Here is a 27,873-nt window from a genome sequence, read left to right as displayed (position 1 = left end):
ATGTTTAAACTGTCACCGCGTCTATAGACGCGGGGACAGTTTAAAGTCATGACGTATATATACGTCATGTGTCGGGAAGTACATCCCGGCCATGACGTATATATAGGGGTTAACAGCATCCTGTCTGCCACTGCTGGGCCTCCATGTTTCATAGATGTGCTATATCCTTATAATGCTGCTGCCATGTGTTTGCACCGCTGCTCTGTCATTTATTTTAGCCACCCAGCATGCTGCAGTCTTTGGCGATATTGGTTATATTGGTTTTGGTGATAACATTATTGTGAGTTCTGCGGTGGTTGTAATTAACTGCAAAGGAATTTTTCTGATAATAATGTAAAATTTACTGTTAATAGTATTATAGAAACAAAAATGATTCAACCTCCATGGATTTAGCTGTTTTTATCAATTCTTTTTTTATGAAATCCAGATCCAAACACAAGAAGAGGATTTAAGCTGTGTACACATGGTGCGATTTGGTCGCTGATCGATTTTGGCTTAAAATCACTCAGCAATATATTGCTCAGTGTACTTGCAATATCTCTCAGCAATATATTGCTCAGTGTGCTGTTTTCATCAGTGACCAGCACTTTTGGCTGAAAATTGCAAGCTATTCTGTCTCATTAGCCCCGTACACACGGGGGAGATATATTGCTCAGCCATATATGGCTGAGCAATATATGGCTGAGCAATATATTGGTCAGTTTCTCCTTTTCATCAGCGACCAGAGATGGTCGCTGATGAAAAAGAAACTGCCGGGGGAGCCCGGCAGTGGTAATCAGCTGGTCGCAGGAGCATGTTCCTGCGACCAGCGACCACTACAGGGGTAAAAACGGGAGCACACTCCCATCGTGGGCAATATGGTCGCTTAGCGACCATATTTTCAGCGATATTATACAAAATCGCACCCGTGTGTACGCACCTATTCTGTCTCATTTTGACTACAAATCGCTGGTGCACAGTGCATTGTGCACCAGTGACCAGCAATTTTTAGCCATAATCAGAGGACCTTGCTTCTGCGACCAGCGACCATGAAGGGCTGGTAGCGGGAACACGCTCCTGGCGATTTATCTCCAACAGCACATGAAATCACTGGCAATATGGCCATATTGTCAGCGATATGTGCTGAAATCACCCCCTTGTGTACACAGCTTTAGAACTAAATCCAGACCATTAAAAGGCACATGCCTCTATTTTTAATTGACACCTGGGGTGAAATTTAGTAGGATGAGAGGAAGAAAGTGAGAGATTTGGTAAGAAATCCCCATTTTTTGAAGGCAACAATCATTAACTTTGCAAAACCAGTTTGATTTTGAAGTGTAAATGATTAATCTCTCACTTTCTGATTCTCTCATCCTATTAAATTTCACCCCTATAGTGAACAAAAGTGTTTAAATGAAGTGTAAATGGTGGAACTGTGCAGGTATGCCTAGTTTGGCGAGTCCCATTCCCAATAATAAACCTAATTTATCCCATGAAAGAAAAAGCAAGATTTGAGTCTGTGAGATGAGGCACCCCCAACAGGTAAAGCAGTTTCCGACTTCAAAGTCAGGATAATTTATGCCTGGTACACACCAGGACGACTAGGGCCCGATCCCCTCAATCTAGATCCAATTCCGACCAATTGGATGTAGATTGTGTGGTGATTGGGCCCTTTTCTGTCCTGGTGTGGACCGATCCGATGCGCGGTCCCGCGGGTCGATCGTTATTCAGATCCTACCTGCAGCAGGTAGGATCTGAAGAACGACCATACAGCCGGGTGCGGGTCGCCATCAGATCGGACCCGCTCACGGTGCACATCGTGAGCGGGTCGTGCCCCCCGCATCATCGTGAACGGGTCTGAAGAAACACTGACGACCCGCTCACAATGTGCATCTTGAGCGGGTCATCGTGGTGTGTACCCCACATTAGCTACAAATTAGCCTCACTCTTAAGCCACTTTGAAGCTGCTGTTTTTTCGACCTGACATGTGCCGACAGGTGGTATTTCATGCCCTACCATTCACTAGGGAGTGGTGGGAGAATAAAAGAATGTGCCCGAAGCATTGCGAGCAAAGTGAGCAATGCGAGGGGATCCAGTGCACTTCAAATTGTGTCCATGTCGACTGTGTTGATATTCGGGTAAAAAAAGTGAAAAAACCCATGTCAACCTTTTGATTAGCCCATGTCGACCTAATGCTTGTGTTGACTTAACGTCATGTCGACCTAGATCCATGTTGACCTAGACCCCTGTCGACCTTGACCCATGTCGACATTGACCCATGTCGACCTTAACCCATGTCGACCTTGTGGTGTCGACCCAATGCTTGTCGACCTAGTTATGGTCGACCCAACAATCCCAACCCGCATGGTCCTGTCTTAAAAAATGTGTAAAAGTTCAAATTTAAAAAAAAAATGGCTTGAGGTCCCCCCTCCTGAGCATAACCAGCCCCAGGCTCATTAAGCTGGACCTGGTTACAAAAATATGGGGGACAAAAAAGCGTTGGGGTCCCCCATATGACTGAAACCAGCCCCGGAATATTTGGACCATTCCTGGTTCCAAAAATACAGGGGACAAGAAATCTGGGGATCCCCCATATTTTGAAACCAGCTCCGGGCTCCAACAGCCTTCGGTGTCAGCGCCACAGCCAGGGGACACTTTTAAATAAGGTCCCCCGGGCCGAACCATGAGCACTATGGCTGGTCAGCCTGGGGGAGTAAATAAATAAAGGGGTCCCCCCCCCAGGCTTAACCGTCCAGGGCTGAAGCCCGGGGCTATCACCGGCTTCCCTGGCCATTGGACGCCGGCCTGATAGTGTTAAATCATTCATACATAACATTGCTTTATACAGGTGAACTACAAGTGCCAGAAAGCCTCCCCTGCATGCTGGGACATGGCAAACCACAAGTCCCAACATGCGGGGCATTAATGGGGCTGCTGGGACTTGTAGTCCACCTGTAAAAAGAATGTTAAAATGACATTTTTAAATAAAACACACACAGAAAAGAAGAACTTTATTACACACACACACACACCTCAATTTTGCACCAATACACTTACCGAACCAGGGTCCTGCACTGCCCTCCCTCCTCCAGAGCCAGCACACCCAGCACTGACAGCGGGGTGAGCCGGCTTTCTCCGGCGCTGCTAACAGCTTCTATAGCGCTGTCCCAGCACTATAGAGGCTGATAGCGTCTTTGTCTATAGAGTCTACTAGCGTCTTTGGCTCTATGCATCTCCATGGAGACACATCAAGCCAACCACACTAATATGTAAAAAAGTGTCGCCCGGCTGTGGCATGACACCGCGAGCTGTTGGAGCCCGGTGCTAGTTTCAAAATACGGGGGACCCCCAGATTTTTTTGTCCCCCGTAGTTTTGGAACCAGGACCGGTCCAAGAGTCCGGGGCTGGTTTCAGAAACACAGGGGACCCCAACACTTTTTGTGACCCGTATTTTTTGAACCAGGTCCGGATTAATGAGCCCGGGGCTGGTTATGCTCAGGAGGGGGGACCTCACGCCATTTTTTTTTTTAAAACACGATATCACACATTTCCTCAAATTCGCACATTTTCATGACTAAAAATAGCATTTTCATGACTAAAAATCGCACATTATCGCACCTTTTTTGCCCAGATTTTGCTTTTCATTAAATATGCATATTCCAGCAAAAAAAAAAATATCGATTTTGAAAAGTGCGATATGGTGCGATTTTGGAAAGTGACTAAAATTCGCATCCTATTAAATGTCACCCACAGTGTCTGTTGTCATGAAGGAGTTAACAACAATAGTAAACCATAGCACTAAATGGTCTCCTTGCCAAATGTGATGCAGTGGTCAACATTTGCTTTTAAATTTCTAGAGAAATGGCAATCAATAGAGATTGAGAATGATCAATATTGACCAATCGTGGGCTCCACCGAGCTTAAATAGCACATTACAGGGCCATTATGTTCAGTCGCTGCAGAGAACATTTAACGATGGTAAGTTTATTCTGCTTGGTAATAGTAATACTATCTTAGACTGAACAGACACATTTCAGTTGACTTTAATGGATGTTTTCAGGGAGTTTATGGCTACAGTATTATAGTATTTAAAAAAAAAAAATCAACAGTCAATATCACACAAAAGAATTTCATTATTATACATTTTAATGAGTGATGTGATAATATCCTATGTGATAAATCATACAAAAATTGTCGTTTCTAACTATGAAGTACAATAAGCAGGAAAATATAATTACTGTATCATTATTAATATATCTCTATATAGTTTATTTATTATTTATTTACAGTTTCTTATATAGAGCAGCAGTTACCATTGCGCTTTACAATTGTATACACAGATAAAACAAACTGGGTAATAACAGACAGACTTGGAGGTAGGAGGGCCCTGCTGCAAGCTTACAATCTATAGGGATATAGGAGGGAAACACAAGGACAGGCACCAGTAATAGCATAGCAGTCCCACCAAGTTACAGAAGGGAAGCTATATAATACAGAAGTGCCTCAGAGGGTTATGCATATGGGACTTAAATATGGTAGGCTTGCCTGAAGAGGTGAGTTTTCAGGGAATGCTTGAAAGTTTGGAGGCTAGTGGAGAGTCTTATTGTGCGTGGAAGTTTATGTACTGTACTATTGTTATTATTATTACTACTACTAATGTTATGTTAAGTTATTTATGTAAGTAGTAAGTAGGGAAATCAATCATCAAGGTTTTAACACAAGGAAACAGAAAACACAGGTGGGATGCAGAGAGATGGAGCTGGATGTTGGCATTACGTTACAGTATATTCATTGGCATCAATTCTTGTCCCTACAAATGGTCCACATACTGTATTACATTTAAAAACCTACACAGATTTAGACTTACATAAACAAAATTAAAATAATAGTGACTATCTAACACCTGTGCTGCCCGGTTACCAGATCAGGCAAATTAATTCATCAGAGTCTGGATGAAGAGGGCACAGCTACTTATTTACATCAACATGATATCAGACAATCACTAATACCCCTTTACACCGCCGCAGAAACCTAGGTTATTCCCTTGTGGACCCGCGTCAGTGGCAGCCCAGCAGCTTACCTTGGTGTTGGGCTTGCCCCCAGCGTGACAATCGGTGGCCCTAGCGGGGGGGAACGCCGGTCCCGGTGCTTGCAGATGATGTCATCTCCAAGCGCCGCCTCCGTTTACACTGCGAGTAGGCACCGCAGTGTAAATGGTGCAAATCCCGGATCCGACCTGGCTTGGATCTGTGTTCCAAATGCCGGGTCGGATCTGGGATTTGGGTATAAAAGGGGTATTAATCTGTGTCAGTCTGACAGATACTAAATATAAGGCGTTAAATAATTTGTCAGTAACTGCTCTGATACTGTGTATGGATTATATTCAGACAGGGGCGTAAGGAGAGTGGAGCCGACGGAGCGCAAGCTCCGGGCGCCAAAGAGTAGCAGGGTGCCCAGGAACCACACTTGTTGCCCGCTAATCTGCCCTCTTGATGCCGACCGCCCGTCCGCTTTGGCCCTTTCCCCTGCCAGATGCTGACCGCCCATCTGCTGCGGAAGTGCAGTGTCTCTGACAGTATTACAGAGACCCTGCACCCCGTCCGCTGCCACAGAGAAGACAAGCTAGAGGTACTCCCTTAGTTCTAGCATCTGTCATACTGACAGACGCTAGAGGTGCAGGAGGACCTCTAGCGGCTGTCTCCTTTGTGGGGGCGGCCATCTTTGGAGGGGCACAGGGTCTCTAATGCTGTCAGAGACTCTGTGCCTCCACAGCAGATGGGCGGTCATCATCTGGCAGGGGGTAAGGCGGGTAATAAACAAATTTATTTCCTCCGGGGCAACTCACATTTAGCTCCCTTTGGGCAACGAGCATGTTATCTCCCCTGGCTACGAGCATGGAACCCCTGGCCACAAGCATGGAACCCCTATGGCAACTACCATATAATCCCCCTTGACAACAAGTATGGAATCACAGGCAACAAGCATGTTACCCCTGGCAACCAGCATGTGTAGGTAAGCCAAAGATGGCAAATAGGAGCACTGGTTCTATGTAATTAAAATATCCCAATCGCTGTGCACTATTGCTGCCCCTTGTCAGAGGTTGTGTACCTCGAAACAAGACAAGGAAAGGAAAAAGGACATCCAATTTACACTGACATGTACTTTCAAGGGGCGCAGTCATGCTCAGCACAATAATTAGAAATGTGTTTAAATGATAAAATTTATCAAAAGATAAATATAAGTATCACATATATAAACAATGAGAAGTGCACTTCATAAACAATTACATTATTATTATCACATACAACACAACAAGACGTACAACACATAACATAAAGAGGCATATCAATTAGTCTCGCAACATCTGGTATGAGGCTAGAATGGTTTTAAATTAAGGCATCAATTGGTTTTAACTGATCTGCAAGGCATTTTATGTTTACCAGTCCTGCACAGAATTGATGAAAAGTCTCTTTGGTGGTGGTTATATCCAGCTCAAGCAATGTCCAATTTCATATGAACAATTTACCTTCTGATTGAATGGAGGTACTCTCCTGATGTTTGTGGAGAGAGCTATTCGCCAAACAAATACAGATAATGTCCGCTCCTATAGATGTATCAGCGGCAATGAGATTGCGGTCACTGGGACAGGCTGTTTATGATCAGCGGATCCCGACGTCGGGTAAATGACTGTCGGGATCCCGACTATCGGGAACCCGTCCGGCACCCCCTTTCTCCGCCTGTGTATAACTTCAGTGGCTTCCTCACAACTGAGTGGTGCAAAAATATACTGTGTGTGTGTGTGTGTGTGTGTGTGTGTGTGTGTATATATATAATATATATTGGGTGTCATTTTGCATGGCTTTTTAATACACATATATATATATATATATATCCAGGCAATGGACCGGCACTTTCCATGAAAATCACAACCAGCGCTGCGTGCCTTTGTAGTATAAATATACAGCAAGGTTCCCAGACATCCAAACAGGGCCCCAGGAACAACACGTCACTGCAGCATCTCCAACATGAAAAATCTTTAATGCATAGCCTCAACGGCTCGTTTCGGGGAATTTACCCCTTTATCAAATTCCCTGAAACGAGCCGTTGAGGCTATGCATTAAAGATTCTTCATGTTGGAGATGCTGCAGTGACGTGTTGTTCCTGGGGACCTGTTTGGATGTCTGGGAACCTTGCTGTGTATATATACGACGAAACGCGTCAGAGCGTGGCCTACGACGCTCCTACCCATCTCACAGCTGACGTCTGGTTCCTGGTGACCCCTGCACGCCTCCCTGCAAGCCAGCATAGCGGTGTCCTTGGTGGTTCCTTGTTCCAGCGCCTAAGTGTGAGCAGCTTAGCCTTTGGCTACATTTTAAACCTTGTGGTACCCAGTCCACAGTGCTTTTACTTATGGTACGAGTCTGTATTTGCCTGTACCAGGATTTTACTATTGTCCATTAAAATGGTTTATAAGTGATATTGCACCATGAAGCGCCTTCTCTCTGCCTTCTCCTAGATCTCTTCCTCTCTGTGGATTCCAGAGACTTCACCCTATAGAGCAGTGATTTTCAACCTTTTTACCTTGCGGCACACTAAATAGGACTTTAAAATAGCCAAGGCACACCATGAGATCCCCACGGGGCAAAACACATTGGCCATCACAGGAAAAAAACAAACCTATTGGCCCCCACATTAAAAACAATCACACTGATCCCCACAGGTAACAAAAATAAAATACATTGGCCCTTTACATGAAAAAAAGAGACCAGTAAATAACATTTGACCTGGTGGTGGCTGTAAATGGGTTTGGGCATCTCTAGATCTGGGGGCACACTTGAGAACAGCTCAAGGCACACTAGTGTGCCACGGCACACTGGTTGAAAAACACTGCTATAGAGAGAAGCAGCTGCAGGTTGAAAAAACTAACTTTGGTGCTGGTATTCCCTCGGTTGATTTACTGGGGAATTTGTTCAACTGGTGACTTGTTTGATATACACTTGGCGCAGGGGTTAACGCCTGTTCCATTCGATATATATATATATATATATATATATATATATATATATACATACACACACACACACACACATATATATATATATATATATATAATTATTATTTATTCTGCCTGCGCTCCCGCTGGGGTGATGGAGCTGCTTGCGAGCAGGTGAGCTGTGGCAGTGTTCGGAAGGTGGTGGAGGGGGTGGAACAGCAGCAGACGTACAGGCAGGAGGGGGCTGCGGACGTACAGGCAGAAGGAAAGGAGGGAGAGTGGACGGACTGATGGGAGGCTGGACGGGTGTTCAAGTGCGGCATGAGTAAGGAGCAGGGGGAGGGAGAAGGGGAGGGAGAAGGGGAGGCTTGGGGCGGTCCACGGGCTGAAAGTGTATAATCTTTCAGACCGCGTTGCGTACACACACAGCGATAATGGATGAAAAACCATCCATCATCGCTGGCATGCTGGTAAAACCAGCAGATGGTGGACTTGGCTAGCGATGATGCGGGAGCACGCATCATCGCTAGTCTGCCAACGGTGGCTCATACACACTAGGTGATTTTCAGCTGAAAATAGCTCAAAACTGCCAAAATGATCGATTTTCAGCTCAAAATCATCAAGTGTGTATGGGCCTTTTGTGGCACTAAAGTGCCGAGGGAGGGGTTGCAAAATTTATAATTATACCATTGCGTGTAAAGAGTTAACCTGAAGCATTATGGTGTGTGGCATAAAAATTAATTGGTTTGTGGTATGTGCAATGGGCATTATGGTGTGTGGCATAAAGTTACTTAAGCATAACGGTTTGTGGCATAAAGTCTAAAGGCATTATGGTGTGGGTCATAATGTGTAACGGGCATTACAGATTGTGTGGCATATTCTGTAATGGCCATTACAATTTGTGTGGCATAGTGTCACCACCTGGAAAAAGATTACTGTATATCCGAATGAGAAGCCATGGATGAATAGGGAGGTTCGGCTTCTGCTAAGGGCCCGTAACACTGCCTTTAGGTAAGGGGATGCAGTAGCCTATGGTACAGCTAGGGCAAATCTGAAGAAAGGTATTATCGGGGCTAAACACTGCTATAAGCTAAGGATAGAGGAGCATTTGGCAAGATCTGATCCCCGCCGTTTATGGCAGGGTATCCGGGTTATCAGCAACTATAAGGCAGATAAAACTAGCTCAGCACTTGCTATGGATGTCTCCTCTCTAAATGAGTTGAACCATTTCTATGCACGGTTCGATAGAGCCAACAGTGAAAGGGTGACTAGACTGCCTTCCTCTGGCCAATCTCTTGTATTAACATCTGCAGAGGTCCTAGCTGGTCTAAGCCAAATCAATGCAATTAAGTCGGCTGGACCAGATGGTAAACCGGGATGGGTGCTGAGGGCATGTGCTGAGCAGTTGACGGGGGTATTTACGGACATTTTCAATCTGTCCCTATCTGCGTCGATTGTGCCTGCTTGCACTACTATAATATCGGTGCCAAAAAATTCTGGGTTGATAAATTTGAATGATTATCGTCCTGTTGCTCTCACACCGATAGTCATGAAGTATTTTGAACAGTTGGTGTTAATACATCTGAAGGCTGGTCTTTCACCATCTTTGGATCCATTTCAGTTTGCTTATCGCAGCATTGATGATGCAGTCTCTTTGCTGATGCATTTTGTATTATCACATCTGGATAAAAATAACACGTATGTCCGACTGTTGTTTGTCGATTTCAGTTTGGCGTTCAATACGGTGATACCAGCTAGACTAGTCTCTGGACTTGGGGATTGACAGTTCCATGTGTAATTGGATAGGGGACTTTTTAAGTGATAGGCCACAGGTGGTTAAAGCAGGGACAGACAGTTCAGGCTCAGTTACGCTGAATAATTGGGTACCAAAAGGTTGTGTATTAAGCCCGTTCCTTTATTCTATTTTTACGTCCGACTGCAAGCCGGTTTACAATTCCAATATCATTATTAAATTTGCCGATGATACAACATTAATAGGCCTTATTGACAACAACAACTAAACGGCAAATAGAGATGAGATTCAGCATTTGGCTGAGTGGTGTTGTGCCAATAATCTCTTTCTTAACGCCAGTAAAACTAAAGAGATTGCGGTGGATTTTCGCTGGAAAAAATCTAACCCGGTTATGCCGGTACAGATTAGTGGTAGTAATGTTGACCGTGTCTCTAGTTTTAAATTTTTGGGTACTCATATCTCTGAGGACCTAACATGGTCAACTAATATTAAGTGTCTGGTAAAAAAAGGCCCATCAACACCTTTTTTCCTTAGGATGCTGAAAAAAACAACAATTGCCACTATGCATATTGGTAAATTTCTATCGCTGTGCAGTGGTAAGTATTCTGAACAGTTGTATCTCCGTCTGGTATGGAAATTGTACCGCTGCAGAATAGAAGCTAATACAGAGGTCAATTAAACTGGCCCAACGGATAATGGGTACTACTCTCCCTGCTGATGATGATATTCAGAGAAAGTGCTGTCTGTGTAGGGCGCTCAATATCTTAAAAGATAGACCACACCCGGCTAATGGGTTGTTTGTGTTTTTACCTTCAGGCAAATACTTTAGTTGTATGAGGAGTAGGACCAGTAGGGTGAGGAATAGTTTCTTTCCTAGGGCTATTTTAGAACTAAATGCTAATTTGGGTCATGGGGGGAGGGTTAATGGGACTTAAGTTTTATTGTTATTTGTACGTGGATCATTCAGATTTTATTGTACAGTATGTACGTATGCGGATGGATGGTAAACTGAGTTTTGCCGCCCTAATTTAGGGTGATGACAATAAAGCTGTATCTAATCTAATCTAATAATGTGTAAGGAACATTACTATAAGAAGGAAAGATGACTGGGTGGGTTGGGGGTGCCAAAACATATCATTGCTCCGGGCACCATGTCACCTAGCTACTCCTCTGCATTCAGATAATCAAAATATTTAACATTAGAGATGATGGGGGAAATTTACTAAAGGAAATTTGTAAAAAATAGGTGTATTTGTATCCCGAAAATACGGCAATTCGTATTCGTATTGATGTGCTATGAATTGCCGTATTTTCGGGATAGTAAATGTCAAAAATAAGTGTATTTCTGGATACAAATACACATATTTTTTGTACAAATTTCCTTTAGTAAATTCCCCCCGATATGTTTGTTAATTAATTTTACAAAAACTGAACCATTGATCTAATATTCACATTTACCCGGTATAAAGAAAAGCTGTCATGATTGTAATATGTAGTAGTAGGTCAAAGACAATTATTCATGGTTGGATCAGAAAGGTTTACTGTATGTAGACCACTACAAAGTAACATTATGCTCTGGAAATTAAACACCCCGGTCATCCCCAATCTTTGCTGGTTGTATGTCTTTTTCTTGTTTAATGATCAAACGACTACAGCAAACACTCAGCTAATAATTACCTTGCCGAGCCAATAGTACAGGAGCTTTTTTTACAAAGAGTTGAAAATATATTTGGTCAGTGTAAAGCACACTGTCAGAAACAAAGCTACCGGTTTTATTATTTGTCATTTTTTTGTACATAAAAATATACTTTATCACAAATTACTAAATTACAGCTATAAAGAATCTTAAGATAACTGTTAACTATGCATTACAGTGCAATGGATAAACACAATGGCCAGGAATCGGGATGTAGTAGGAGCCATTTTTGGTCCAATTTTGTGAAATATAAAATTATTCTGCAGTCACCAATTGTAAATAGTGTCCAGTTGCATTCCAAATGACTGTACGTTACACTGCTTGGCTAGGATACACTTTAGCAGAACATTTTTTATGCAGATACAGTCACAATTACATAGATGCTGCTTGTACATTCATATTGCACAGCGATGCGCATAAGATGCATTTGTACAGTACATGACCTATTTTGACAGGTCAAAGTATATTTTGCAATTGAAAGTTACAAATAATTTAAAAATGTTTGTTTGTTACACATGTACATAATTGTGTACTTGTAAGTGAACGTAAACATTGTTGAATAGAACTTATGACCCCCTCAAAAAAAAAAAATCCATCTCTATATTTGTCTGACTTTCTAACTCGGCCGCCATTACGTCCCTGTCTGCAACTGTTACACTACAGGTTGAACAGCGATTACTCGGCATAGTCTGTTCCAGCACTGAGCTGGATTACCAAATTTGACGGATTATCGGTGGTACCTTCAGAAAGCAGAGAGCCCCCCTCAGTGTGACCTCCGTAGTACCAATCCGCAGCTTGTCTTGTGCGTGCAGATAATCCAAGCTCCCACAGACTCCCATAGTCCCTTCTACATCTAACAACCTATCAATAATAATTTCCCCCTGGGACCTGATGTGTCCGGATTAAAGGAGATTCCGGACCACCGGTTGCTGGAAAATCAGCGGTGTACCTGTATATGGTGCATTCCGGTTGTCTTAAAAAATTCAGATGCTTCCTACTCTAAAAATACCATCAGAAGTCAGAGCCGATTTGCATTCGGAGTGTTACATTGGCCAAGTTCTGGTAAACAGTTGACATTCTAACGTTGACTTTGAGCAACTTTTACCTGTCGACTAAAATTAGCTTCCATTACATCCCGGCCAATATCATAAAACCCATAACATCACAAGTCAAATAAATAAGATAATGAACAAGATGGGGTCAATAAAACTGTGCAAGGCAGTTGCCTACCAGTACTGATACAATACATTCATAATCAACAATGAATACAAATAAAATACATAATCCTAAAATCAGTATAATAATATCACCACCCTTAGTAAGCCCAGCAGATACCTTACTTGGTTTCACAGACCCTTCAGGACAGTGCCGATCTGTGTCTCCCAGCTGCTGTTGCTCACAACCTGTGGTGCAGCTTTCTCTAGAGATCACAAATGGGGATGGGTATGTCTGCTTAAATCAGTGTCAATATCCCAGCTCTTAGGTGCTTCTAAATAGGTCTTTAATGCATTTCCCCTCCTGCAGTAAGCGTCAGCGGCTTCTTCAGAGAGAGTGTCTATACATACTCTCTCTAAAGAAGCAGTCAGTCCTCACTCTACCTTCCCAAAGTCTCCCTGCTATGGGAGGGAGGGGTGTAGCGGGACCCAGGCCCACACCGGGACCCAACATGCCCGGGCCTGGGTAAAGAGGACCCATGCCCCCTCTCTGTGCCACTTTAGATATTTTGACCTTTTTCACAGACATACAGTACTGGGTGTACACATACAGTGATGGGCTCATGATATATCGGCCATTTGAGCAAAATGCCAATATATGTATTACTTAGCATGTACCAGACTAATACCACTTTCACTTCGCTAAGCCGGGTCGGACCTGGGATTTTGACAATTAACCTGGGCCACCCATTATACACAGGGCAACCCTGGTTTAACCCTTCTTATAACCCGGGTTGAAATGCTGGGTTCGTTGACCCAGAATATTCAGTTTGGTCCTTTCACACCGCACCACGGCCCAGGTCGACCCGGGTTATAGGTGCAGTGTGAAAGAGGTAAAGCAATAAGATGTTTATTGCCCTACCACTTTACTTTCACTGTCACACCTCCCAGCACCCATGTACTGCATACAGTACATGGATGAATTACAGCCAATAAATGACACACACACACGCTGCTCAAAGATTGACAGTATACAGTGATATATCGGCAAACTTCATTATGCCGGTATACCGGATCAAGCACTGCACTTATTTCTTTTTTTATGTAGCTGCGGCTCTGAATCCCAATCACTGTGGCCAGCAGTGATCGTACGACCCACAGCATCCACACTCCCCACCCGGTGGCTGCTTGCTGGACAAAATTTTCCATCATGTGATCTCTGTAGCAGTGCTGCTGGACTGGCAGGTGGCTCTGTGGTATATGTACAATGATACACCATTCTTAAACAGTCATCACTGTATTACGGTATCAATAGCACCCAGTAAATTTTGGGCATGTACTATATGTTTACCAGTCCCTTGATCTGGCTGTTTCATAACGGTTATGTGTCTGTCTATTTCCAACTAAGTATATCCTGCTGTTTCCACTACACCTAAAGGTTACTCAGATGTCTGATGATCAAACAGTCAATTGGTTGAAGCAGCAGCTCAAAGAAGCCTGCAATGGGTATTTTTTGTTACTCACGACGGGAGTCCTGTGGCATTTGCATATTTTCGCACTGCCGCTACTTACAAAGATGAAGAGTTGGATTGGAGTGCTCAATAGATCTAAGATCTGCTTTGTAATGATAGCAGGGCCACCAAGAGCGGGAAGCAGCGACAGCCTAGTACACCCTGCTGTATGCTGGTCTGGTGGGGAGGGTAGCAAGTGAACACCCCTGGTTGAGCGTTTACGTGCCCCCAATTCTAAACACAGCACTGCAAATACTTTTTTGTATTTTTTTCTAAGGGAGTTTGGTGAAATAGTCACTAGAATGCTCCCTTGTTTCAATGGATTAAGGGGGTGATTCAACACCGCTCGGTAAGCAGCGGTCATTCGCTGCTTACCGAGCGGCTTAATGCCGCCTCGCCAATCACCCACCACTGAATCCCCTCAGTACCATGCGAGAGGATGTGTTGCCAAACATGCGTCCGCTAGCAGGAGAAATCATTCGATGGTCGCCGACCATCAAATGCTTTCTCCTGCCTTCAGAGGAATAAAAGTCAGTAGAAATGGACGTTTATTTCCTCTGCAAATCCAGGAAGGCGGGCTCGGAGCTGACGTCCAATGGGAATGCATTTTCATGGGGATGCCCTTAAATGCTGGGTGTTCCCGAGGTCCAGCGCCATCACCGGTCTCTTCCCTCTCCCATTCTGTGTCGCAGGATCTGTTTGCACATGATAATCTGTACTTTGTGGCACAGGGTGCAGCTCCAACCACATCTGAAATCTGAATTAGGACTGATGCTTTTAAATTTCAAGTTTAAAGAAAATATACCCTAAGGGGGTGATTCATGTTGGCTCGGTAAACTGAGAAAATCGCTGCTTATTGAGTGTTAAGACCATCGCCAAATCCCCTTGGTACCATGCGAGGGGATGTATTCACTAACATATGCCCTCATATGTGGTCGCTAGCAGGAGAAATCATTCAATGGGCGTCCCCATAAGAACGCTGGGCGTTCCCATGGGAATACAGTCGAGCCGATGTCTTCCCCGTCTAATTCGATTTGCGGAGGAAATAAAAGTCAGTTCAGAATGACTTCAATTTCCAAAGGCTGGGGAAATCATTTGATGGTCGCCTAATTCTCCTGCCCCATTTCTGCCTTTGTCCGCCCCCTGCCCTCCCTCCCCGCAACGAACGGCCTGGCGAGTGTGTAAATCGCCACAGCAGTTTGGTGCTGAGGTTGGCGCATGCGCAGAAATGCACCATCATAATGGGCTAAATTTGGCCTCTTCCGATCGTTCAGGAATAAGTGTGAAAGCAGGAACAATTGCTTTATCTAGCAGCATGAGAACATCAACTAGAATCATTGGTCCTGAGCAGCGGAGGCTCCTACCTCGCCATAGGAGGGAGTCACTGGGAGTCAAAGTGAAGCCAGTTCAGACTCACATATAGCATCTAGCTTCACTAAGACTGAGCAATGTTGCGGATTATCCTTGGGGGGGGGGAGCTACAGACCATGGGTAAGAAAAAAGGCACTGGTACTGTGTATTATTACATTTGTATTGGATTCCCTACACAGTGATTGTACAAAACATTTTTTTCTAAAACTCCAGTCTGACAATGTGAAGTCATTAAAATGACTTTTGTTTTTATGAGTATTTTTCTTTCATTTGAATTCCAGAAATATATTGCGGGTCTTGTGTTGAGTGCCGGTGTCCTTTTCACTGTGTGCAATGCCGCTTGCCTGACAGAACCTCCTACAGAGGATGAGGATCCAGAGGGTAAGTTTATACTGACAAATGAATGAGAATAATATTATAGCCAAAGTGTACATAAATTACAGTACAATGCAATTTCCGACAAGTGCATGGTAGGGCAGTGGGCATGGCTGAGCACTGGGCTTTAAAAGCCCATTCAAAAAAGCTATATAAGCGGCACCTATAGAAGTGCCTCAGTGACTGGGACATGCTTTTTGCCTATATGAAAGCATGCCCCTGTCACTGAGGAATTTCCAGTGCCATTTCTACAAACAGATGTCCACTGACTTCTCCAGTGCTCCTGCCGCTGGGCCGCCAGTTCTGCTGCAACCTGCCGGCTCCTCTCCGCCTGCATTCTCATAGATGATGACTGTTGCTGTTGCCTTCTGCTGTCACAGTATATAATAGGCAGTGGTGCTGGCAGCTGGGGTCAACGGCCTTAACACCCCCACAGTTTACTCCTGCTGGCAGTAGAGCAGATCTCAGTGCAGTATGGGACATGGGAAGCAGCATGTAAACTGCTCTTGCCTCAGCTCTGCCTCCAAAGAGGTCTGGAGCACCACCAAACCCCACTCTGAGGCATAGCCCAATGCTCCTCCTGGAGAAAGGGTCCATGTTTGCCTCTTGCATCCAGGGCACGGTGTACACACTGTCCAACCCACCGGACACCCTTAAAGACAGCTGCCCAGGATCCACAACCTGCATGGCTCAATGGAGTGTATGAGCTTCATAGCCAGCAAGGCCCAGGTCCTGGTCATCAATATTGGGGGCACCATCGGATTGCCTGAATGAAGGTGAAGTTGCAATGTGTGCTTGGGTAGGTAAGTTATTGCCTGTCCTGTGCCTCTACCTTGACCCATACACTGTATTCTATGGAGTGGGGCTGTCCTGTGCCCACTGATTTTTTTTTGTGAGGGGGGAGGGGGGGGTCACTGTCACCCAATTCTAATACTATTGTATTAATAACTGTTGATGAAATTATGTAATGTTTTCTCATATGATGCCAGCATATGTAATTTTGGTCTGTAATGGTCATTTATTTATTTATTAACAGTTTCTTATATAGCACACACATATTCGGCAGCGCTGTACAGAGAATATTCAAACATTCACATCAGTCCCTGCCCCAGTGGAGCTTGCAATCTATATTCCCTACCAAATGTACATGCAAACACAGACATTCTATGGTTCATTTGTTGGAAGCCAATTACCCTACCAGTATATTTTTGGATTGTGGGAGGAAACCGGAGTACCCGAAGTAAACCCACACAAACACGGGGAGAATATACAAACTCCGCACAGTAAGGGCTATGGTGGGAATAGAACCCATGACCTCAGCGCTGTGAGGCAGTAATGCTAACCATTACACCGTCTGTAATGCCCATTTAGGGCAACATTTTAAACAAAAAAAAATTCAGTACAGTTAAAATTAACTTGCCACCTCACATTTCTCATATGCAGATACCAGAAAAAGCCAATATGGGCAGAAGGCAATTATATAATGAAAATTCACTACTGTTATTAATAAATGTACTGTTACTTCCACATTTGATTGTTCAGCACATCAAACCTACCATCATTGCAAGTGAAGCTGAGCGATATGTTGGTCTGATCCATCTAACCAGACAGCATAACGCCCAGTGTGTACCTAATTTTAGAATGGGAAACTTTTAACTGTTCACCTCCTGCACAAATGTTTAATTAATGTATTTATGTTTATTTATTTTTTTAATAACTGAACATTTGAGATATTTTTTACTGAGATGTGAAATACACTTCACAAGTCATGTTGCTATGGGCAACCAATCACATCCTGTCTACCTTCTATCTATCTTCTAGAGGGTGGTAAATAAATAAGAAGTAGTTTCTGATTGGTTGCCCATAGCAACATGACCTGTGAAGTGTATTTCACATCTTAGCAAATTTAACCCATTGTATTTGTTGATTGACATGGGTAGACTTTGTTAAGGAATTGTGTGCCTGTGCCCACTATTGTGGCATTTTGTAAAAGGGGTACTAATGTATGATGTAACAGGGGAACTACAATATGGTGCAATATGAATTATAGTGGTGTAATCTGAACAAGCTTCTGCTACTGTGCAGCATACTTTGAATTGGAGGCAATATTCTGTGTCCACACACTTTCCTTGTAAGAGCACATCCCTTTTTGAGGCTGTTATGTGTATTTATAAATTATTGGTGGGTGCCGAACACCCTAGCACCTTGATGTGTACATAGTTACTGAGGACTTCTGCAATGGAAATTTGGTAGCTTAAAAATAATAGGTACCGTATATGTGTACAGACATTACTTAGACCCGTAGTGCAGATCTGGCATTTTACTGTGTCATTCTGTCTGTTTCATAAAACCGTAGGGAGCAACATTTAAAATTTTAGGAGTGCCAGAATGAGAGAATATTTTGCCCTCCAACCTATAAAAATGTTCTGACGTCCATGATAGTAACCAATGTGCTGTCCCCGTTGCAGCTGCTGAGGTGAGTGCCTCCACTCATATATATATCATACCCCTGGTGCAGCGACGGAGCCCGCACAACAGCCTGCAGAGACCACATCATGCCTGTTGAGTACAGTGGCACTGACAGCCCAAGCTGTCAGCCACCACCAGTGTAGTGCTACTGATTGTGCATGTAATAATGGCCTGTGTACAGGAGAGGATTCCTTTCTTTAACAGATGTTTCAGGCACTGCAGGGAGTCAGGCACAGTCTATTTAGTGTTCACAACCCGGCGCTGGCTCCACCAAGCCAGAGCCTCACCAACCACTACATGTCACTGGCTCTAATAGAGCTTCTGCTTTAGTCCTGTTTGATAAAACTTGCCCTGTCTGTACCTGCTCATAGTAAGCTTCGGTTTGTCTTGTGTATAAACTGCTGTATTATTGTGTCCTTTATGTAACTGCTCTTATTGAGCTTCTATGTGGAATCGGATATACCTGTGCTTATGTGTCAATAAATCTGCTACTCTGCTACTGGCACTCTTCCCCAGTCTGGTCCATGTACCTATATGTTTGTGTCGCTATTAGCGGCTATTCCACTTCCAGAGCCTGTCTGTCTGCCGCAGTGGTCCTGTACCAGTCGCACATGGTAGTGTGCTAAAGTTATTGTGTGTCTGGTCCTTCCAACTGTGTCCCAGTCTAACTCCAGTCCTTTATTTGCCTTGCCCAGCCTCCTGTAGCAGCTTTGTCCAACTTAAGACCTGGCGTTACCCCAACACCTGGTGGTTACGTTATGTTGTACCATGGAGCAGAACAATTAACACAAATCAATAGTTACATTGCTTTAATCACTTTGGGAAATGATAAGTAAGTAATTTTAATTTATATAGCGCACTTTCTCCAACAGGACTCAAGGCACTTTACAGACATTAAAAAACAATGCACATAATACAGAGGATGTTGGTGGTACTGTAACAGACAAATCACAGACAAACGAAAGCCTTGAGCACACAGTAAGCATAATGCAGGATTGGTGCAGCATTTTGGATAATCATTTCCATGGGTTGTGTACTCCACCCTGACAAGGTATCAAGTGCGGCAGCCATTTTAGGCACTCTGCGTAGGATTACCCTGAGTGGAATAGATTACCCATAAAAGAAATTACCCAAAATGGGTGATTTCAATGTATACTCAGGTCCATGTATTTTTCATCTCATCCACAAGTGCACTACATGAGGCAGCCATGGTGGGCACACTACGAAGGTTACACTGTAAGATGGCCAAGCCATACAAGGAAGACAATGGAAAAAGGGGATTGGTGGTATCTGTGTGCACAATTTTAGCTGTAATGTTATTAGCAGCCCTCTGTTGACCGGAAAAAGAGCAAAAACTCCCAATGTTTGGTGTAGCAAATGTAAGAAGAAATGGTCAGCAGAGATGGCGCATATAACAGTGCAGTGGATATGCTATAAATGATCTGGACCCAGTTCAGGGCACTATGATCTCCAGAATAACAATTTTATTTCACATAACAATAAAAACAAGAAAAACGTTTTCATACAAAAGTGCAAATGCAGTTTTATAATGCAATTGAATGCATACAAACATCTGAACAGGGGCAATCAATGTCTTTATCTCACCATTCTGAGGTGGTGCGGCGGGCTGTGGTGCTATATGATGGTAAGTCCTGGGATAGCAAAGGGTGCGCACCACCGCACAGGCTTGAATAGAGACAAAGGTAGATGGTCACAAAGTCCTCCCGTCAGCGTGATGGCATCCTGATAACATGTTTCGGAAAATATTCCTTCTTCAGATGTGTGAGTTGAGGCCACATGATGTTCCTGAGTTTTGTGGTTTTAATGCAGTCCTTCAGAAGTAATATTGGTTTGTTGTTTACCTTCTGGTTTCCTTTGGTAGAACGCCGGTATAACGCTGCTAATAATTTAAAGCTGACCCTTTATAACTAGACCCTTCTTATACTAGATCCCTAGCGTCCTGAAGGACTGGCGTCCCAAGCTATACTGAATATATCAGCCAAAAGAAACATATGTGCATCCTGATTTAACTGCCCCTCCCAATACACCTCCCCCACCAGCAAAAGGTGCTGATCAGACATAAGAGATGTAAGATCAGTGACACTATCCCACTATTTCTAAGTTCTCGACATAGCACAGATATAAAATCACAATAGCAGCTTTATACAGTTTTAAATCAATAGTCTGCAGTAGATTTCTGACATTTGATTAATTACCCAATATGTCAGCAACAAAGGTAATATAAGATTATATTAACTTTCCCACACATTTTACAATGATCCTGATTTTGTATACATGAATGGTTTCTAAAGTTTTGTTAATATATTTTGTTTCCAGGATGTTTCAAGGATGGTGAATACCATGAAGTTGGCAGCTCATGGAGGACAGAGAGTTGTATGGATTGTAGCTGCTCTCTAGGTGGAGAAATAAGATGTTGCTCAGCGTAAGATGAATCTTTCCAAATATATATATATATTTTTTTTTTATATTGATATTGATTCAAATGCCCCAATTACAACCATGTCTTAAAAATGACCGAATGCAGCATCCAAAAAAACCCCAACAAAATAGAAAAATAATTGTAACACATTGACTCAGATCAAATACAGGATATAAATCTGGGGTAGAGAAAAGGGGGCATGGCGGGTGGTGAGAGATGATCAACATGTTTGAGTGGAACAGCCTAGGTATTAGGTACTGTAGATCACAAATATAAAAGGAGGTTGGTTTATTGGTCAGTAGGCGAAAGGTCAGTGTTTTTCCTTCTCTCTAACTCCTTCTCCCTAACTTAAACTAAAGACACCAAATTTTCTACCATCCTGATAATTTTTCCAGTGTTATCTGCAGCTTTGAGTAATTTTTGTCCATGTTGCTATTAAAAAAAATAGGAAAACAAGTACAAAGTCAGTAAAGCGCTCCCCAAACACAGCATGTGAAGAATACAATAAAAAATACTGTCCCTTTTTAGGAGATTTTCAGCTCTCAAAGCGGCGTATAAATACTGTAAAAAAAGCCTTGGCTTTATGCAGACCATCCAGCAAGCATATTGCCAAGGGGAGATACACCACAATTTAGTGCAGATGGTTATGGCTATTGGAGTATTATATAGATTTCAGGAACACTCACAAGCTAGCTGTGTATATAATAGCATTCAGAGATATCCCACTGGCAAAACAGCAATTTCCTCAATGCAGGATGTCATCACATGTAAAAATTAAAAGAGAGTGATGGTGCAGATCAGTTAGACAAAACACCTTTTAATTTCACAATTACACTCACATATAGAAGACAAGATAAAAAGCGTATGTGGTATCCCAAAGGCAAACACTGGAACTGGGTGTCACCGATCCGTCCCTGGAGAGAAAAGATGTTGATTTCACTGACCCTCCGGAAAGGTCAGACTCCGGAAACAGGGGGAACGTCCAGTCAGTCAGGCTTAGGGTCCACAAAGTCCTGGTAAGCGCCAAATAGAAGACCTATAGAATCTGGGACAAACAGTATTACTGCCAATTTATCTGCCATGCTCGATCATTACTTGCAGCCCTTGGTAAAATAAACAAAAGCCTACCTGAAAGACTCAAATGAGGTATTGAAAATACTCGATGAAGTCCAATGGGAAAAGGGGTACATTATGGCAAGTGCTGACGTATCAACCCTTTATACCATTATAGAAGAAGAGCAGGGGGTGGAAGCCGTAAAATTCTATTTGGAAACCACTGACTATTCAGAGGACCTAAAGGAATTTATTATAGGGGGAATTAGGTTTATTCTTCGGAATAATTATTTCTTTTTTAACGGCCACTATTACGTACAGAAGGTCGGTACAGCTATGGGCACCAGGTTCGCACCCAGCTATGCCAACCTCTTCATGTCATATTGGGAGTCACAAACCATATGGCATGGGGGGGAGCTGGGGGCGGGCCTGGTGCTCTGGCGTCGTTACATTGACGACGTGTTGTTTATTTGGAACAAGGGCCCTGAAAAGTTGGAGTCTTTCTGTAATTCACTAAATTTAAACGACAGGAATATAAAATTAACTTTTTCAAAAAGTGAAGAGGAACTCCATTTTCTTGATTTATGTCTATACATCAAAGAGGGGACTCTAAATACTAAAGTTTTTCGAAAAGCTACTGATTCAAATAGCTTCATTGAAAAAACAAGCCAACACCATGGAAACTGGCTCGATGGAATCCCATATGGACAGTTCCTCAGGGTCAGGAGGAACTGTACGGAACAAAACGTTTATCAGGAACAATCCCTTGAAATGGGAACACGATTCCTGGAAAAGGGTTATCCACAAAACCTAATTGAAAAAGCAAATTATTATATTCTCCTCTATACCTGTTTGTATGTTCTCTATTATAAATGAAATAATATTGAATGTATATTTAGATTTAGTGCAGCCATTTATAGATCTGATATACATGTCTTTGCATAATCTTATGTTCATTAGCCCAAGTAGGAACCTATATTGTACACCGCTGTTCCCTTATAGTATGGGAATCTTTAACTGATGACCTGTCCCCCACAAATGTCATCCCTGCCGGCTCAAAGGGTTCCCACAATATCTGTGGAACTGGACCTAAGTGCGCAATCTGAGGGGGTATACCTTCCTTTGCACACATAGGTCCGTAACGTCACTTCCGCTAAATCATGTCCAGCGGGAGAACTACTCAAACAGTCGAGTGTCAAAGATAACGCTATCCCCGGCGGTTATGAAGCCATCACGTCACTTCCGCCCATTTACTTCCGGCGGACCACTAACTGAAGACACTGTTGTAAGCCCGCACAATAGTATCAAAGGCGGAAATAGAGGTGGAACGCATTTGCATTCCACCGGAGTTGATAGCACACATCGAGTGGAACTTCCCACGCAAGCATCCACAATTACTACTGGTAAAAATACCTTCTTTCTAATATACTTATATATGAATTGGTCAGCCTATTCCTTCTGCCATATATGTTGTATATCTTATACAGATGGGGCCGGGCTCTTCTTTGCTGGCGAATCGCCAGAATGTCACCGCTGGCGATCCGCCAGCAGCCTGGCTCACCATCTGACTGAGACGCGCGTGCGTCTCATGCGCACGCGCGTCTCAGTGTCCATGCGCTGAGGGGGACGGAAACCTGTCCGTCTCCGCTTCAGGGAGACGGACAGGTTTAGGGGGTGCGGGGAGGCGGTGGGGACCCCGGGTGACCGCCAACACGCCGGCGGTCCCCTGGGGGAAGCCGTCAGAAGGGGACGTGCGCGCATCTCGTGCGCGCGTGCCCCCTTTCGCAAAAACAGATGGCGCGTGGCGGGGGATTGCGTCGCCATTGCTATCCCCTGCAAAGAAGAGCCCGGATCCATCTGTGCATTAGTATAAAACCTCCGGCCGATCATGTGACTGTGATTGATCATTTGATCCTAACCTGGAAGTAAATAGATTGCTTATACAACTTTTGTACTATATTTTTCTATTTTTCCTTCCTATAAACTGCAAATTAATTTTATGCTAATTATAGTTATCATATGTTTGTCTCCTAACCGTTTTAATTATGCTGTTTTTTACAAATACAGTATTGCTTGTTTGGGTACTTGTTTCCTAGCACGGCGCCCGCGATTTTGATTGCATTGATCGCGGCAGAAAAAATCGCGTCGATCGCATCGCATGCAACCAAATCACATGCGATGCGATCTACGCAATCGACACGATTTTTACATTGGAATCAATGTAAAATGGTCCCTGAGACCCAATTTTACATTGACTCCAATGTAAAAAGCCCCAAAACCCCCAATTTTAATTGCACCCCCCCCCTCATGGTTGAAATGCCCCCCATTGTTAACGCCACCCCACTATTGACGCCAACCCGAAGCGTGGCAAGTGCAGCGAGCCCGCGAGGGGCGGCGGTACGCATCCTCTGACCTTTTCATACCCCCACTATCCACGTCGGCGTGGAGTTGATTTTATAAAGTGTGGCGAGCGCAGCGAGCCACCGAGCCCGAAACGTGGCGAGCGGACGCGCATAACTTTACAGGTATACGCGTCCGCTCGCCATGAAACGCGTCAGTTGTTTCTCACTCCTGGACAGGATTACTTGCTTCATTTAGACTACCCTACCGTTTGGGTACTTTTACCATTGCCTCCAGTGTGGGTATATACTGCGACCTTGTGGTGCTTCCTGATTTACCCCCCACCAATTGGATACCCCCTGATTATTTCCCATCCACACCATTGGGATACCCCCACCTGGATCACCCACCTTCATTGCATGTCCCATTGTGCATCCTCCAGTGGCCTGAGGGGGGCACCGTACCACCCTGGTAATATTTCCATCCATTTACCATACCAGTCACAATATTTGGGTACTTGTTTCCTATCTGGGCGCCCAGGTTTTCTACGTACGGCACCGTAATGAAATCGGATTGCATCGCATCGTACACATACACGATATTGAACGATGCGATGCGATGCGATGCGATCCGATTCGATTTACCATAGGAAACAATGTGAAATGGCTCAATTTAGCCAAATTATCATAGGAACAATAGTAAATGGGCCAAAAACACCCGTGAACATTGAAATGTCCCCCCAAAAGTAGTTGACGCCACCCCGCCATCAATGTGAACCCGAAGCGTGGCGAGCGCAGCGAGCCCGCGAGGGTCGGCGGTACGCGTCCTCTGACCTTTTCATGCCCTACTATCCACTAGGGTGTGGAGTGAGAATAGAATAGTGTGGCGAGCGCAGCGAGCCACCGAGCCCGAAGCGTGGCGAGCGCAGCGAGCCCCGCGAGGGGACGCGGATACCTTCACAGTTATACGCGTCCCCTCGCGGGCTTCCCAGGTGTCCATGGCGACGCGGACACCTGGGAAGCCCTCAAAGGGACGCGTTTACCTGTGAAGGTATCCGCGTATTATTTGATTTTACATAAATATTTTTCACTTTCAATATAAATTGTGTCAATCATTGTAGTGAAAAGGCGCTGCTCTCTTTTGCATCTGTTTTTTTCCTATGGTAGAACTATTAGGGATGGACTACCCCTAAACAGAGCAGCTGCCTTTCTTTGAAGATCAGCTCATACTCCCAGGTGCCCTTGTCTTTGTCTCTAACAGGACTAGACCTTCTGTTACCATTGATAGTAAACCTTATAAGAATTTTCTTTAATCAATGTGTAGATTTAGCTACAGTAGACCCAACTGCATTTATGACAACTTTTAGTACTCTTCATCTAGTTGAAGACCCAAGTGCTTCTTTCGCTGACTCTCATGTCTGTTCCCAGATTTGAGAGTGCTACTTAGGAGAATAGAGTGTTTTCATTACTTTATGGATGTTTTCATTCATTTTTGGACTCTGTGTAGTACATGCTATGAACAAGGTAGCCCTTATAAAGAAATAAATAACTATTTAACCCTTTGAATGCCAAGTGAATTTGTCAAAATAGGTGTAAAAAATTGGCAAGCAAACCTTTTTATTCATCATAATGACCTGTAATGTTTACCTTATATTGGAAATATAATCGCTTTTTCACAACATTTTTTATTTGAATTTATATAACAAATGTGAGTGATGCTGGCATTTTTAGCAGATATTCTGAAAATCTCTCACAGACATGTTGGCACTCAAGGGGTTAATAGGCTTTAACCTTTTGTATCTAAAGGTCCAGTATAATGCAATAGCATCAAGTATGAATGAACATTCTAAAGATTTAATACAAATATCATAACTTCCAATATTCATACTGAAAACACATTATACTGTAGATCACACTCCTGCTCTATACATGCCCCAACCATTACTCAATAAAGCACACTGCCAATTCCACTTGTGAACCCACATGTAAATAACCTCTTCCCCTATTCGCAAAGGAAATTTAAAATAAGAACATCCAGTATTAGAGATATGCATGTTGAATAATAAAAAGCTGAGATGGGCATGTTGGTGTAAATGTAATAGGGTCTGGGATTTCATCAGAGAATGTCCATCTTTTTAAAGTGGCAATACCTGTTTGGTTTTTGGTTTTGCCTTGTAATTGATTGCCACTATACGCCCATTCTTAGATGAAATCCTGGACCTCCGGCAATTTAGAGGCGGACATTCCACAATGCAACCTATTAGCCTACCTAGGGCCCAGCAGGTCCCAAGGGATAAAGAGATACTGGCCATTCAAAAGGTTCCCAGAAGAGCATTGCGTGACTACCACATGATGTCATGACATCACATGGATCTGTCCACACTCCCAAAGTCCCTTTTATGTAATTTGATAAGATAAAAAAACTTTTGGACACACAAAATGGTTTCATCCATTGTATGTGGGGAGTCAGTTTACTTTAAATGTGACACAGGTATTAAGCCTACTTCCAAAAGACCTAGAGCCTTATTCAGATTTGTACCCAATGCCGATGTTCTTGTTAGACTGTGCACATGCCAATGGGCTTTATTAATGCTGCCTGCAATCAGAAAAAAAAAACTATAGATTTTTTGAGGAAGGTCCCAAACCGGTATCTTGCCTAGGGCCTCATGTCAGACACTATTACATTTACCCCTCTGAATTTAGTAATTGTATTTTTTCCTCTTTTAACAGAGGTTTCTTGGAACATACACGTACTACTTTTGCCCTATATGCCTACATACTGTATGTCCACACTTATTTGGATGTTTATGCTATTGGTGCGCTGACAAGCACCTGATCACATAACACATTTAATTGTGGAGGTAAAATGGTACAGTATTTCACCTTTGTGACATTTGCAGTAATGGAACAGAGGAAGAATGTATGTACTGTATACTTAAAGTCCCTACAGGAATAACATTTTATGTTTCTCTAATTTTATTGGTTTATTTATTTTATTTAGTTATCGTACACCAAAAAACTATGACAAGAGGAAGTGTAAGTTCGCCTTTAACAAAACGACCTGTCAATATGATCTGATACCCAGTAAGGATCCAAGAAAGAAGTGTGAACATTTTGAAATGGCGGGATAAACATATTGTCTACAAAAGACACCTCCAGACTAATCTAACTTGTGAAGACACCAGATGTGGTTTATCTTGTACCAAATTGTCTACAATATAAACAATATAAATAAAAAACAGTATTTGCAAGCATTAAAAACTGTCATAAAGTCTCATTCTTATAAATAGCTCCATTAACTGTAAGAAGTTACATGTGATTATTTAACCGCTGAACAGTTTCTACTAGGGATGAGGGAATAGACATCCCTAATTGTCCTCTTAATATGGATCTCTGTTCCTATATTGGACTTATATCATGGAACAGACTATTAATTGAAATGGGCTAAGACGGTTTCGTATACCACTCATGATTCATGGGATAAGTCCTGCATCCTTGATATTGCAGAATGATGATATCCTATGGAGTGGTGACAGTTGCTAGTAGTCCTTTGCTGGTAATTGCTGACCCACGGTATATTCTGCACAAGTCCTGGTTCTGGTTCAGGTTTGTAATCCACAATGGGTGGTGAAAGAGGATGGGGTGTCTGGTGCCTGATGTGTTTCGCTGAGGGGTCCCCAGAGACCTTTTTCAAAGGTGTCTTTCGCTTAGTCAGATCACTGTATTTATACTTACAGCCA

At 43.3% G+C, this 27,873-nt stretch overlaps 1 protein-coding gene across 2 annotated transcripts; it reads left to right on the top strand.

The window, feature by feature from the left end:
- Window positions 1–3,867: 3,867 nt before the first annotated feature.
- LOC146008975 (beta-microseminoprotein-like) lies at window positions 3,868–27,394 on the top strand. Of its 2 annotated transcripts, none has more exons than XM_083148858.1 (4): window positions 3,868–3,957; window positions 15,739–15,838; window positions 20,639–20,744; window positions 27,135–27,394. In XM_083148858.1, exons 1-4 carry the CDS (start codon window positions 3,925–3,927, stop codon window positions 27,262–27,264), a joined length of 369 nt encoding a protein of 122 aa, XP_083004984.1. In that variant the 5' UTR covers window positions 3,868–3,924; the 3' UTR covers window positions 27,265–27,394. The 2 variants fall into 2 exon arrangements, with proteins under 2 accessions (XP_083004984.1, XP_083004983.1); XM_083148857.1 differs by lacking the exon at window positions 3,868–3,957 and adding an exon at window positions 7,142–7,324.
- Window positions 27,395–27,873: the final 479 nt, after the last annotated feature.

This window comes from Crinia signifera, chromosome 6 (assembly GCF_055691185.1).
Source record: "Crinia signifera chromosome 6, ASM5569118v1, whole genome shotgun sequence".
Classification (NCBI taxonomy): Eukaryota; Metazoa; Chordata; class Amphibia; order Anura; family Myobatrachidae; genus Crinia; species Crinia signifera.
Note: the sequence above shows the minus strand (reverse complement) of the source record. Positions and strands in the feature narration are given on the sequence as shown.

Bases quoted from the DNA above. Each gene is read 5' to 3' on its own strand.
- LOC146008975 (XM_083148857.1), top strand. From the start codon at position 7,157: ATGTCTGGGAACCTTGCTGTGTATATATACGACGAAACGCGTCAGAGC. The intron at 7,325-15,738 runs GTGAGCAGCTTA...TTTGAATTCCAG, and splicing joins CCTTGTTCCAGCGCCTAAGT to AAATATATTGCGGGTCTTGT. The intron at 15,839-20,638 runs GTAAGTTTATAC...TTTTGTTTCCAG, and splicing joins AGAGGATGAGGATCCAGAGG to GATGTTTCAAGGATGGTGAA.